The 14,950-nt window shown below is 41.9% G+C and overlaps 1 protein-coding gene across 1 annotated transcript in view; it reads right to left on the bottom strand.

Annotated features, from left to right (window-relative positions):
- Nucleotides 1-10,906: 10,906 nt before the first annotated feature.
- The window catches only part of TMEM131 (transmembrane protein 131), a 228,288-nt gene continuing 224,244 nt past the window's right edge, over nt 10,907-14,950 (bottom strand). Inside the window, exons 38-41 of the mRNA XM_077915121.1 lie at nt 14,826-14,922; nt 13,952-14,049; nt 13,024-13,184; nt 10,907-11,982 (exon numbers count right to left, since the gene is read on the bottom strand). Of these exons, the coding sequence (XP_077771247.1) occupies nt 11,698-11,982; nt 13,024-13,184; nt 13,952-14,049; nt 14,826-14,922 (641 nt within the window). The 3' untranslated portion in view covers nt 10,907-11,697. The remainder of the gene's footprint in view (nt 11,983-13,023; nt 13,185-13,951; nt 14,050-14,825; nt 14,923-14,950) is intronic.

The raw sequence follows: 14,950 nt of genomic DNA, 5'->3' as shown, positions 1-14,950 counted from the left end.
CCCCAATCCATCTGTTGGGCCTGCAGTGACCCTGAACTACAGATGTCTCTCCACATGCTGCTTCCTGAGAGGTTTTTGTTGGTGGGTAGAGCCAGCAGGCAGACCAGATGTTTGCCCTCAGTTCATCTGCTGTAGTTGAACTGGTATGTGGTTATCTTCCCCTCTTCCCGGGGCAAGAGTCACTTTGGAATGACACCAGTCCTTTCCCAGGCTGCTTACAGGGTGTGTTGCAAGAGAAACTACTTTGGAGGGATGCCTACTGGGTGGAGGCAGGTTAAATGGGGGCAGATCTGCAGGAGAACTCGGGTGCAGAGTGAGTGTTGTTAGCAAGGTAGGCACAGAGTGTTCTCACTGGTTCCTTCAGGTGTCTGGCTATCTAGGCATGTGTGTGTGTGTGGGGGGGCGGGGTGGGTAATGGTGTCTGCCAGCTCTTTTGTTCTTGGATAAGTCTCCTAAGATCCTGCATGTTGAGAGATCAGAAAATAAATCTTCACATATACTCCAGGCACTTTTCAAACTGTTGCTTTAATGCTGTATCTTTGTTGGGTTGTTATGCTGTCTTTAAGGGTGGGGACTCTGACTATTGCCCTCTGACTCTTCCAGAGCTAAGCCCACTGATTTTTAAAGTACCAGAGGTAAGCCCTGCTGATGGCAAATACTTGCAAAGTTAAGTCTCACTGGTTTTCAAAGCCAAATATTATGGGGGCTTGTACTTCCAGTGAAGGTCCTCTGCCTGATGTGGGGTCCACTCCTCTCCCTTCTCTGTGCGGGTGGTTCCCTCCCATTTGTGGTTAGTCTTGCTGGGAGTTTGTTTCCCAACCATGTCTCCACCCCTCCTGCTCTTTTTGATGTGTCCTCTCTATGATTAATTGTATAGAGTCTGTTCCGTCAGTCTTTGGGCCATTTTCTGGGCTAGTTCACAGATGTGGCTATTACCTAGGCATGCCCATGGGACGAGGTGAGCCTGATATCTTCCGACTCTGCCACCTTCCCAGAAGTCTAAAGTGTGGCTTTTTTCTGTGCCCCATGAATGTGCTCAGCATTCCTCAGTATCATCCCTCCCCAGTAAAACTTACAGCATTGGGAGTGAGGATTCCCTTCACATAGATAGATAAGTCTCTATCTCTCTTGCTGTACTCTATGTGGTTCCTCTCATTTTTTTCCAGAAGCTGTTCAATCAGCCCTCAGTTTTTCTTCAGGAGGAACTGCTCTATAAATAGGTGTAGATTTGGTGTGTCTATGGTGAGGGTGAGTTCAGGGTCTTCATACATTGCCATGTTAGATTATTTTCCAATTATTGATAGGTATGTACTTATTTCCATTTTGTTGTTTTTCTTTTTTTTTAATTTTTTTTATTTGTTTATGATAGTCACACACAGAGCGAGAGAGAGGCAGAGACACAGGCAGAGGGAGAAGCAGGCTCCATGCACTGGGAGCCCGAGGTGGGATTCGATCCCGGATCTCCAGGATCGCGCCCTGGGCCAAAGGCAGGCGCTAAACTGCTGTGCCACCCAGGGATCCCCATTTTGTTGTTTTTCTTTAGCTATTTTGTGATTGCTTTGTTCTTTTCTTCTTGTTCATTTCCTTTTTGATTTGATGATTTTCTGTAGTTTTATGCTTAGATTTCTTTCTCTTTTGTGTATCTACCATAAGGCTTTCTCTTTGTTATTTACTTTGAGGCTTGCATTAAATAGCTTATAACTGCTATTTTGAGTTGAAATACTTCAGTGTGAACACAATCAGAAAGTCTACATTTTTATTCCCCCTCTCCACATACTGTGTTTTTGATTCCAACATTTACACCTTTTATCTTATGTACTCATTAACAAACTATTACAGTTTTTAAAAAGATTTATTTATTTATTTAAAATATTTATTTATTTATTTATTTATTTATTTATTTATTTATTTATTTATTTATGATAGACAGAGAGAGAGAGAGAGAGAGAGAGAGAGAGGCAGAGGGAGAAGCAGGCTCCATGCCGGGAGCCCGACGTGGGACTAGATCCCGGGACTTCAGGATCGCATCCTGGGCCAAAGGCAGGCGCTAAACCACTGAGCCACCCAGGGATCCCCACTATTACAGTTTTTAGTCATTTCTACCACTTTTGTTTTTTGACTTTTATGATAGCTTTGTAAGTGCTTAAGTCACCATATTTGCAATATTAGATTATTCTAGTTTTACTATATATTTACCTTTACCATTGAGGTTTATACTTTATGTTTTCCTATTAGTAATTAGTGCCCATTTGTTTTCTTTTTTTAAGAAAAAATATTTTATTTATTTATTCATGAAAGAGACACACACACACACACAGAGGCAGAGACATAGACAGAAGGAGAGGAAGGCTCCATGCAGGGAGCCCGATGTGTCACTCGATCCCGGGACTGTGGGATCATGTCCTGACCCAAAGGCAGTTGATTAAACACTGAGCCACCCAAGCATCCTCTATTTGTTTTCTTTTAAAGAAACATTGGATATTTCTTATAAGGCCTGTCTAGTGATGATGAACTCCTTTAGCTTTTGCTTGTCTGGAAAACTTTCCTTCAATTCCAAAGGACAGCTTTGCTGGGTAGAGTATTCTTGGTTGGCAGTTTTTTTTCTTTTAGCACTCTTAATATATTGTATTACTTCTTTCTGGCCTGCAAAGTTTGTGCTGAGAAATATGATAGTCTACTGAGTGTTTCCTTATTTTTGGCAAGTTGTTTTTCTCTTGTTGCTTTTAAGATTCTCTCCTTGTCTTTAGCTTTGAGACTAATTACATGTGTCTTGTTTTGGATCTCTTGGGTTAATCTTATTTGGAATTCTCTGGGCTTCCTAGATCTGGATTTCTGTGTCCATCCCCAGATTAAGAAAGTTTCAGCTATTAGTTCCTCAATAATTTTACTGCTCCTTTCTCTCTTCTCCTTTAGGGACTCCTATAATATAAATGTTGGTTTGTTTGATGTTGTCCTATGTGTCCCTTAAGCTATTTTTATTCTTTTTCATCCTTTAGAAGTTTTTCTTCTCCAATTGGTAAGTTACAATGCCCTGTGTTCAGATTCAGTGACCTTTTCTTTTGCCTCTTCTAGTTTGCTGCTGAACAGTTCAGTTATTGTATTCTTCAGCTCTGTGACTTCTATTTGGTACTTTCTTATATTTTCTATCTGTGTTGAAATTCTCATTTTGTTCATTCATTCTTCTCCTGAGCACAGTATCTTTATGACCATTATTTTGACCCTTCATCAGGTAAGTCATTTATTTTCACTTCATTATGGTGTTTTTCTGAGGATTTACCTTGGTTCTTTCACGTGGAACATATTATTCTTTTTCTTCATTTTCCTTATATCTCTGTGTTGTTTTCTATGCCTTAGATAAAATAGTCACCTTTCCAAATCTTAAAGCACAGACTCAATTGGAGATAGTCCTTATTATTAAGCCCTTCTTAAGCTCTTGGCTGTCTCTCAAACCTTGGAACTTAGCACCTAGAGTTAGTCTGTTTGGAGGCCAATCAAGCAGCTGCTTTTAGACTATGCAGATAAGCTTCTTTCAGGGGAAGACTGGAAGCTGGGAGTTTCTGTTGGCTCCCTCTGCACTGAGCCCTGTTATCCTGTTGAGCCTGTGAACACAAATCCTATTGGCCACTGGAGCCAGGCTACCAAAGGAAGTTATTTTCTAAGTTGCAGACACAAAAGCAAGGCATCAGACATATACACAAGCTTCTTTCTCAGAGACACTGATGATCTGGGGAAGGGCAGAGGGAGAGCATGAATATGTGCCTGCCAGCCTCCCACTCTATGCGGAGTCTCACCCCTAGATGTGTGTTTAATTAGCTTGCCCTTCAGGCCATAGCTATGAAGATAAGCTAATAGGCTTCTTCACAGAAGAAGCCTTCTTCACCTTTACTGGTGACTTGAAGCAAGGTAGAGGAGAGTGCAAAGATGGACCCTGGCTTATGTTCCCTGAGAGCAACTTCATAGGCCCCTAGATGTGTGCCAAATCAGAGGCCTGTCTCTCATGGCTAAGCTCTAAGGCAAGCAAATAAGCTTCTTTCACAGAAAGACTGGGGGTGTGCTATCTTAACTGTGCCCTGGGGTGGTGGCCAACCAAAAACTGTTTGTTATAGTCCCATGGGACCTATGAAACAAGCCATCCTGGCCACCAGAGTCAGGTGATCAAGGGGGACCCCCTGGGTGGCAGGCATGAAAACCAGAAAACCAGATACATGTACAAGCTCCTTTCCTGGAAATACTGGCAATTTGGAGTATGGCAGAGGGAAAGTGTGAAGATAGTATTCATCTGTGGACTTTGGAGATGAGACATCCCTGACAGTATCTCTAACATTACCCCCATTTAATATAATTAGCAATTTATTTCTGCAATTATGAGTAATATCAAGAATTTTGTTAGAACTCTAAGGTTTTTGGTAATATAAGTTGGTAATCCTAAAACATAATGCAGATCACAACTTTTCCCATTTACTTTTTACCTAACCAAGGGCTTGTTACGACAATTTATAATAGCTTCTCTGAATTTCTCCAACTTTTGTTACCAGTGAGAGTACATAGTATGTTTCTAGGTTAATCTTGTTTTTTTTTTTTTTTTGTTTATGTTTTTTAGAATAATGGTCAGCCCAAGAAGTCTGGGTCTTTGTGTTTTCATAGTTATTGTTTTTATAGCTATTTTCTTAGATAGTTGTAAAGCATATAAAACGTCTTTATGGGGCACCTAAGTGGCTCAGTCGATTAGGTAACTGACTCTGATTTCAGCTCAAATCATGATCTCAGAGTCATGAGATCGGGGCCCTTCTCAGCAGGAAGTCTTGCTTCTCTCCCTCTTCCCTCTGTCTCTCCCCATCAAATAAGTAAATCCTTAAAAAAGTCTTTGTCATTCAACTTTTATAGGATTTTTGTCAAAGAAAGTATTTTTAAAAGACTCTTTGAGTAAAAAGAAGTTAAAATCCCCCCAAATGTAACTATGTACAATACAGTAATAGAAAGCAGCATCGTATGTATCTGTCCTCACTAGAAATTAGCAAAGCTGGATCCTGGAGTGACATTCACTCCTTGATCTTCCACCCAGAAATTAGCAACGCCTCCTTCCAAGTGGAGTCCAGGGGAAGGCAGAGCACCTTTATCTGTCTCTCTAGGTCACTTGCTCTGCTTGACCCCTTTTATGTGGTTCTAATACCGTTTCTGCTTGAGGGAAATGGTGGCAAGCGGTGAGCCACCAGTTCCCAAGTGGTATCAGCTGAAAGAAGAACCTTCAGCACCACGGACAGCACCCCAGTCTGTTCTGTGCTCCAGGCTCCTGCCACTGTTTCCCGACCTCCAACCCTGTGTTCTCACGACCCTTTACCTGGGGGCAGGGAGATGGGGAAGCAATTTATCATTCCTTGACCCTTGGCTAGCTCTGGCCAGTAACTGGCCCTGCCACTTCTGCAAGAATCCATCTCCAGAGCTGGTTCTTTTGCCTCTTCCAGTCAAGGACTCAATGAACCCCAACTCCGCACAGCTCGGGAGGCGAGGTGTGGCGTGCCAGAAGTTGGCCAGAATCCTGCAGTTGCAGCCTTCCTAGCATCTTTCCTCCACCTTCCCTTTGTTTCTAGTCATTTGGCAACTTCTTACTTTCCAATCATAATAGAAGATATATATTTATAAAAAAATAATCCACACGTAAGCGACCTGCACAGTTCAAACTCATGTTGTTCAAGGGGCAAATGTATATCATCATCTAAAAGCATTTGCATATTTTGTTAATCTGACATTTAAGAAAGGGTAAATTAAAAAAAAATTAAAGATTTTATTTATTCATAAGAGACAGAGAGAGAGAGAGAGAAGCAGAGATACAGGCAGAGGGAGAAGCAGGCTCCATGCAGGGATTCTGATGTGGGACTCGATTCCAGAACTCCAGGATCACAACCTGAGCCAAAGGCAGATGCTCAACCACTGAGCCACCCAGGTGCCCCTGTATGTCTTCTTTGGAGAAATATTTGTTCATGTCTTCTTCCCATTTCTTGACTGGACTTTTTGTTTTTGAGTGTTCAGTTTGATAAGTTCTTTATAGATCTTGGATACTAGTCCTTTGTCTGATAAGACACTTGCAAATATCTTTTCCCATTCTGTACATTGCCTTTTAGTTTTGTTTCCTTTGCTGTGTAAAAGCTTTTTATCTTGATGAAGTTCCAATAGGTTTTTTTTTCTTTCTTTTGTTTCTCTTGCCTTTGGAGACAAAGCAAGTCGCTGCAGCCATGGTCATAAAGGTTGATGCCTGCATTCTCCCATAGGATTTTGATGGATTCCTGTCTCATATTTAGATCTTTCATTCATTTTGAGTTAATTTTTATATATGATGTATGAAAGTGGTCTAGTTTCATCTTCTACGTGTGGCTGTCCAATTTTTCCAATACCATTTGTTGAAGAGACTTTTATACATTGGATAGTCTTTCCTGCTTTGTCAAAGATTAGTTGATCATAGAGTTGAGGGCCCATTTCTAGGTTCTCTATTCTGTTCCATTGATCTATGTGCCTGTTTTTGTGTCAGTACCATACTGTCTTGATGATCACAGCTTTGCAATAGAGCTTGAAGTCTGGAATAGTGATGCCACTAACTTTGGTTTCTTTTTCAACATTCCTATGTCTAGTTGAGTTCTTTTCTGGTTTCATACAAATTTTAGGATTATTTGGGATGCCTGGGTGGCTCAGTGGTTGAGCGTCTGCCTTTGGCTCAGGGCATGATCCCAGGATCTGGGATAGAGTCCCACATGGGGCTCCCTGTGAGGACCCTGCTTCTCCCTCTGCCTACCATCTGCCTCTATGTGTGTGTGTGTGTGTCTTTCATGAGTAAATAAATAGTTTAAAAAATTTTTTAGGATTATTTGTTCCAGCTCTGTGAAAAATGTTGATGGTAATTTGATAGAGATGGCATTGAATGTGTAGATTGCTTTGGGTAGCAGAGACACTTTAACAATATTTGTTCTTCCAATCCATGAGCATGGAATGTTTTTCCATTTCTTTGTGTCTTCCTCAATTTCTTTCATAAGTGTTCAATAGTTTTCAGAGTACAGATCTTTTACCTCATTGGTTAGGTTATTTCCTTTTTTTTTTTTTTTTTTTGGTTAGGTTTATTCCTAAGTATCTTACGGTTTTTGGTGCAATTGTAAATGGAATCAATTCCTTAATTTATCTTTCTTCAGTCTTATTGTGTGTATAGAAATGCAACTGATTTCTATGCATTGATTCTTGTATCCTGCCACATTGCTGAATTCCTGTATGAGTTCTATCAATGTTTTGGTAGAGTCTTTTGGGTTTTCTACATATAGTATCATGTGATCTGTGAAGTGAAAGTTTGACTTCTTCTTTGCCAATTTGGATGCCTTTTATTTCTTTTTGTTGTCTGATTGCTGAGGCTAGGATTTCCAGTACTATGTTGAATAACAGTGGTGAGAGTGGACATCTTTGTCCTGTTCCTGACCTTAGGGGAAAAACTTCTTCCCTGCTGAGGCTGATATTTGCTGTGGGTTTCTCATATATGGGCTTTATTATATTGAGGTATGTTTTCTCTATCTCTACATGACAGAGTTTTTATTAGGAAAGGATGCTGTATTTTGTCAAATGCTTTTTCTACATATACTGAGGGGATCATATGATTCTTGTCCTTTCTTTTATTAATATGGTGTATCACATTGGTTGATTTGTAAATATTGAACCAGTCTTGCCCCTGGGAACAATCCCATTTGGTTGTGGTGAATAATCATTTTAATGTACTGTTGAATCTTATTAGCTAGTATCTTGGTGAGAATTTTTGCATGCATGTTCACCAGGGATATTGGTCTGTAATTTTCCTTTTTGATGGGGTCTTTGTCTGGTTTTGGGATCAAGGTAATGCTGGCCTTATAGAATGAGTTTGGAAGTTTTCCTTCCATTTCTGTTTTTTAAAGAGTTTCAGAAGAATAGGTATTAATTCTTTAAATGTTTTTTTTAATGATTTCTTTTTTAAAAATATTTTATTTATTTATGACAGATACAGAGAGAGAGAGAGAGAGAGAGAGAGAGAGAGAGGCAGAGACACCGGCAGAGGGAGAAGCAGGCTCCATGCACCGGGAGCCCGATGTGGGATTCGATCCTGGGTCTCCAGGATCACGCCCTGGGCCAAAGGCAGGCGCCAAACCGCTGCGCCACCCAGGGATCCCTAATTCTTTAAATGTTTGGTATAATTCTGCTGGGAGGCCATCTGGCCCTAAACTCATTTGTTGGGAGATTTTTGATTACTAATTCAATTTCTTTGCTGGTTATGAGTCTGTTCAGGTTTTCTATTTCTTCCTGTTTGTTTTGGTAGTTTATACATTTCTAGGAATGTATCCATTTCTTTCAGATTGCCTATTTTGTTGGCATATAGTAGCTCATAATATGTTATAATTGTATTTCTTTGGTGTTGTGATCTTTCCTTATTGTTTTGAGTCCTTTCTCTTCTTTTTAATAATTCTGGTTGGGAGTTTATCAATCTTACTGTTTTGTTTTTTTCCAAAGAACCAGCTCTTAGTTTTATCTGTCTTACTGTTCTTTGGTTTCTAGTTCATTGATTTCTGCTCTAATCTTTATTCTCTTTTCCTGCTGGGTTAAGGCTTTCTTTGCTGGTCTTTCTCCAGTTCCTTTAGGTGTGAGGTTAGGTTGTATATTTGAGACCTTTCTTGTTTCTGAGAAAGATTTGTATTGATATATACTTCCCTCTTACGACTGCCTTTGCTATATCCCAAAGGTTCTGAACTGTCATGTTTTCATTTTCATTTGCTTCCATGAATTTTAAAATTCCTCTTTAATTTCCTGGTTGACCCATTCATACTTTAGTAAGATGCTCTTCAACTTCCATGTATTTGTGTTCCTTCCAAATTTTTTCCTGTAGTTGACTTCAGGTTTTAAAGCATTGTGGTCTGATTATTCATTCCATGCATGGAATAATCTCAGTCTTTTTGTACTGGTTGAGGCCTGATTTGCGACCCAGTATGTGATCTGTTCTAGAGAATGTTCCATGTGGACTCAAGAAGAATGTGTATTCTGCTGCTTTAGGATGAAATGCTCTGAGTACACCTGTTAAGTCCATCTGGTCCAGTGTGTTGTTCAAAGCCCTTGTTCCATTGTTGGTCTCTGTCTTAAATGATCTGTCCATTGCTGTATGGGGTGTACAAGTCCTCTACTATTATTGTATTATTATTTATTTCTTTAATTTTATTATTAATTGGTTTATTTATATATTTGGCTGCTCCCAAGTTAGGGACGTAAATATTTACAATTGTTACATCTTGTTGGAATAGACCCTTTCATTATGATATAGTGTTCTTCTTCATCTCCTATTACAGTCTTTGGTTTAAAATCTAGTTTGTGTGATAGAAGGATAGGTACTCCAGGTTTCTTTTGATGTCCATTGGTATGATAAATGGTTCTCTACCCCCACACTTTCAATCTGGAGATGTCTTTGGGTCTAAATGAGTATCTTGTAAGCAATCCATTCTGATACCCTACGTCTTTTGATTGGAGCCTTTAGTCCGTTTATATTTTAAAGATTTGTGTATTTTTATTTTTGGAGAAGGGAGGGAGGGAAAGCAAGCATGAGCAGGGATAGGGGCAGAGGGCAAGGAAGACAGTCCCAAGCTGCCTTCTCATGGGGAGTGCAGAGCCCAATGTGGGGCTTGATCTCACAACCCTAAGATCATGACCTGAGCTGATATGAAGAGCTGGATGCTTAACTGAGCCATCCAGGTGCCCCAGAGCTTTTACTTTTAAATTCAACTTTAGCTTAGTGCAGGGTGAACTATTGTGTTAACAAGTTTTTCACCAACTATTAGATCGACTTCTGTCAAGAGTTCAGGTTAGGTGGGGATGTTGCCAGGCAACCACGTACTGGGAGTTATTTGGAAGTAACAAAGTAACAGCAGAAGCTCTTTTTTGTATTTTTTTCGTTTCATGTGGATGGATGGTGCTACTGAGAGCAGCATAGGGTGAAATTAGAACTTAAAAGAGGAAGGCCTTTGGGAGTCTCAGGTCATTCTTATGAAGAAGTTCAGGAGCCCTTAAGGAGATACCTTTATTGAGGTGAAGTTTGCAAACCATGTTTCTTTTGTAAATGAGGGTTAATACAAAGCTCACCTGTTTTCATACCTCTGTAATGCCTTATGTGCTTTTGTGGAGAAAGACTCTCAAGCCTTAAGTGTGTCTCAGTTTTGCAAGTGCACACAGGAGATCCTGAGTGAGACTGTGTAAGGTCCAGGTCTGCGATGGGTCCAGAGCACCAGAGCTCTGACTGTACAGGAATCTGGTGCCCCGAGGGGCAAAATACAGGTTGGAAAAGCTATGTGGCTGGTTCTACTGAGTGTTGGTGTAAAGCAGAGAAGAGGTCGGACTCAAATTCATTTTGTATATTTCACCTAAACCAGTCTGACCTTGAGGATGGTTGGATTTTTTTTAATGATGTAATTGACCTCAGAACATTTATGGTTAGCATCTCCTGGTTACCCAGCAAGGCTGAGTGTTCAGAGGCTGGCTTTAAAATAGACTGCAAATAAGCAGGTGGGAGAGAAAAGCAAATTGGAGCAGGTAAGACTTTCTGAAAGATTAAACCAAGTTGATGCATTTTGGCATACCCAACTTGCCTGGTATGTGTTATTTCTACAGGTGCCATTAGGATTTGTGGGTATTTTAAAATTGGGAAAGAGTCAACACACTTCTGTTTAAACGAATACATTTTAGGCATGTCAATTGTTTTCTCTCAAGGACCTTTGGTGACCACCATGGAAAGACATGGAATTTAGTTAGACCACAGGAGGTTCCAGCTACGATAAATCAAACTGCACAGGCAATGATAGAATGATATATTTTGGGGTGAGAGGATCCAAGTAAATTCATCTTGCCATAAAGAAGGGACACACAACTATTCAAGGCTTTTGAAAAAAGCATCATTTATTTCAAAGTACAACACAAAGTTGTATTTTTAAGAAATACACATTCAATCTTGTATCCCAAGACTTGGCTATGTGCATTTCAGTTTATCTTTAAAATAAATTCAGGTATACAAATGGTACATACCTCAAGTACAAACAGCACAGAAAATGCATATGGTCTCAACCGAATGTTTTTACATTCATTCACTGTTCTTAAAGTTGACTTACATTTCTGTAATCTGCTTTTAAACCAAGACAGCCTTATTTTAAAAAAATACTCTGTATTTTTCAGCACAAAGTCCTCATACATTTTTAAAATTAGATCTTGGTGCATAATATTGCGAAATTATTAAAAACCAAACTTGGTAATTTAATAAAATTGTCACATGCCAGGACTTCTGAATCAACTCAAATTATTTCCTTAGCTGTAAATGTCAAATTTGTGTTCATACAGATAAATAAAGGATGGAAGAAGACAGGTGGTGGAAACTTGATAGCAGTTAAGGTTTTTCAGATGTACAGGTCTTATTAGAGTTTGTGGCTGAGTCCAGACTTTTCCCTAAAAGCACAACAGCAAATCTCGTATTCTCATAATTGCAAGAAAGATCTGAAAGAAGCGAGTGGTACAAGCCTGCCCTGCTTGAATCTGTTTTGCAAAGATGAGGAGGGTGGGGAGTGGGAAGCTACAGCAGTAACAGCCTTAAAAAGAGGTCTCAAAACTGGCATATCATGATCTAGATGAAGGGCCCCCACTTTGTGGTTTTGTTTTTTTTTTTGCCTAATTTCAATTCTCATGAGGGAAGTGTGAATTAGACCAAGGATCAGAGCTTCTTCTTCCGATTGTGGGGCTCCATATCCGCCATGGGTTGTAGGTCTGCCCCAAATCGTCGGCTGGGCCAGAGGTGGAGGGAGCATGGGAAGCAGAGGAGTTCTCTGTGCCCATGAGGCCAATGCTGGGCAGCGTGCTGGCTGGAGTGGTGAAGGGCAGGGTACTGTTCAGGTTGCTGGACCAGATCGAGCTGCTGAACGGAGTGCTGGTCCACAAGCTGCTGGTGTTGCCAAGGATCGACTGACAAGACAGAAAATACACAGCATGGAGCAGGCAGGTGGCAACGCTGGTGAAGCTTATGGTACAAATCAGGGCTGGGCCATAGTTTCTTTCACCTTACTTTGAAACAAATGTTTTTCACATACAGCCATCTCAGAGTCTGAGCAGACAGGTCTGATAACTTAAGGAAGAGTTGACAAACTACAGTCAGTGGGCCCGATCCAGCCCTGCCTGTTTCTGCAAATAAAAGGTTTGCTAGAACACGCTGCAGCAGCTTGCTGATGTGCCGTCTGGCTACTTCTTGCTACTGTGGCAGAGGTGACCAGATGCAAAGCAGCAATGTATGGTCAGCAAAGCCTACAGTATTTACTGACCCCTGCTTTAGAAGCATCTTAACCATTCTTTAAAACTGAAGCCAGAATGACTTCAAGTGATGACAAGCTTTGAAATATATGAAGGTAAAATATCTGCTTTCAACCCTGCCTGCCTAATTTAGTTTTCCTGAGAATGCAGAAGGAATCACAGTGGGGTGAGAGCTGAAACCAGTAATTATCTTGGTAAGAATACTTTTTTGGAACATGATCTTTACAGAAAAATTTAGCTGAAAACCAAACAAAGGTACACTGGAAAAGCTCAAGCTAAGACAGAGTTGTTTCCCAGAAGCAAACTCAATGCAACCTTCTAGCAGCTGGCTCTTGGGGGCCCAAGGGGCCACAGGACAGAGAGGCTGAAGCCCACTGTCAGTGCCGTCTGGCTCCCAGCCTCATGTGCAGGCTGATTCGCAGGCTGGGAAGAGGCTGATGACTCCTCAACTAGGAGACACAGCCACAGGTGCTCACTTGTTCTTCCTCTAATTTCTGGACTGTAATAGCTCTGAGGACTAGGGATGGGTCACTCTGGAAGAATACGAAGACCCAGCAATGGGGACCCTAAAGGAACTAGCCTTCACCTTCCACACTGCCGTCTGGTCTTTATATAACAGCGTCAGTGTCGCCTGAGTAACAGCGACAAAACCAGCAGTAATGATGAGGGAGCAGGAGAGGCCAAGGCCTGAGTACTCACTGTGGCCGTGTGGGTCGGGGAACTGGAACTGCCTGGCCAGGAAGGGCTGGGATCCGTTGCTGGGGAGTCCCAAAGGTAGGAAGGGCCACTGCTAAACTCGTTCCAGCCTCTTTGGGAGGCCTGATTGCATGACCGAGATAACCCGAGTTTGCTGAAAACCTCTGCAAGGGAGGAAACCATCAAGTCTGTATTACTGTGCCACGTTCACTCACCTAGGACAAAACGGGGCATTCACTCGGAGGCGCCTGGGCCCCACTGCTCACTCGGAGCCTCCCACCTGGCCTATCAGCCCACCACACCCTGGGGGAATGGGGCAGCGGGGCAGTCCCCGGAACCCAAGCACGCGGCACCCAATCTGAGCTCTTTACCCGTCCCATCACTGAATGGCATCAAGTGCAAACACCCCAGCTTTGACATGACTGCATCTAATGCAAAGTTCACATTATTGCCTCTAATTCCAGACACCAAGTAAGGAGCCCAGCATGGCCTGGAGTAATCTCTCAGACACAGAAGGCTTTCTCAAGTTCTTAAATAAATGCTGGGGAACACAAACCAACCGGCACTCACGGCCCTGAGCTGGCTCCAACAGACCCCTGGGCTGGTAACGGGTGGGGGAAGGGGGGAGGAGACCCTTCTGACAGCTTCTTGCTGGGCCTCGCTCTTCATGGACCACTGTCCCAGGGGCTGAGGAGGCCTGGGCTCCCGAGCACCTGACTGGGAGAGCAGCAGGCAGCTGCCCTAGAGTCAGCCTGCATACATCCGGTCTCTTGGTGCCTGACTCCAAGGACAAGGAGACGCACCTGGGAAACGCCTGCTAAATGACGGGCTTTCCTATTTCATGCGTTTCTCCACACACAAAACTAGGCCTCATCTTCCTTCCTTCTTTGTCCACAGGCTTATTAGTGTAGGTCTAGTGTTAAACACTCACCACCAGTTAGGTTAAAAGAATTTCCAAAGGCCGAGAACGAATTGAGGGGTGTGAAGTCAGGGCTGCTGGGGTTGCTGGCGGGACTCCACAAACCCGAGCTGGATGTTACAGGAGGAAAATGCAACACACAGAGATGTATAATGGTTAGTGGGAACAGGCCTGTTACGCATGGCTTCAGAAACAGCAGGCGCTGCTTCAACTGGGGGCACTCAGATATTAAAGACAAAGGCAGAACTGAACATGGCTTCTCTGCTACACAGGATTCAGGCACAGAGAGGTCCTGCGCTCCTAGCCTCCCGGAAGCTGCAAGCCTGGTTCAAAGCAAGTGTTTTGCAGAGAGAACAGGTATGGTTTTTCTCTTATGTTTATTTTTTGGTAATGGAAGATTTATTTAAAAACTTCAAATCTAGGACTCATTCCTTTTAGTACAAGGTAGGTAAAATTGGTGCTGTACTAACAACCTTTACTGTTATTTATCTGGGAAAATGAACCGAGGCAATAAGTGCATGTATGCCTGGGAGGGTTGCTTGGGTCAGGAAAGTGTCGCCTCCAATTAATTTACTATACACTGTCTAGTACTATAATTTCCTTCTCAATCACATTTTGTTCCCTATCGCTAATTATCAGATCACATCTTTTCTTATGACAGACCATGCTAATGAAGAAGGATGAAAACACACCTGCCCCTCTGTTGGGGAAGCCAACCAGTAGAAGCACAGCAACCAGGCTTTCTGCTTCCACCCCAAAGATAAGAGTTCCTAGAGGCACCGACCACTTTGATGGCCTACTTCTAATCTAGGGGAAATACGCCTATGGATGGAAGAACCTAACCTTGACTTTTATTTTTCTTTTGATTAAGAATGGTCTACTGTACCTGTCTGAGCCATCGCTGTCGACAGGAGTGTGTGAAATGCCAAGGCTGCTGGAAAAATCTGTTTTGTTTGAAGAAACTTTAGCAAAGCCATTCCCACCTGTAACAATGGACTCTGAATCAATGAA

This window comes from Canis aureus, chromosome 11 (assembly GCF_053574225.1).
Source record: "Canis aureus isolate CA01 chromosome 11, VMU_Caureus_v.1.0, whole genome shotgun sequence".
Taxonomy (NCBI): domain Eukaryota; kingdom Metazoa; phylum Chordata; class Mammalia; order Carnivora; family Canidae; genus Canis; species Canis aureus.
This window is presented reverse-complemented; position numbering and strand designations above follow the sequence as displayed.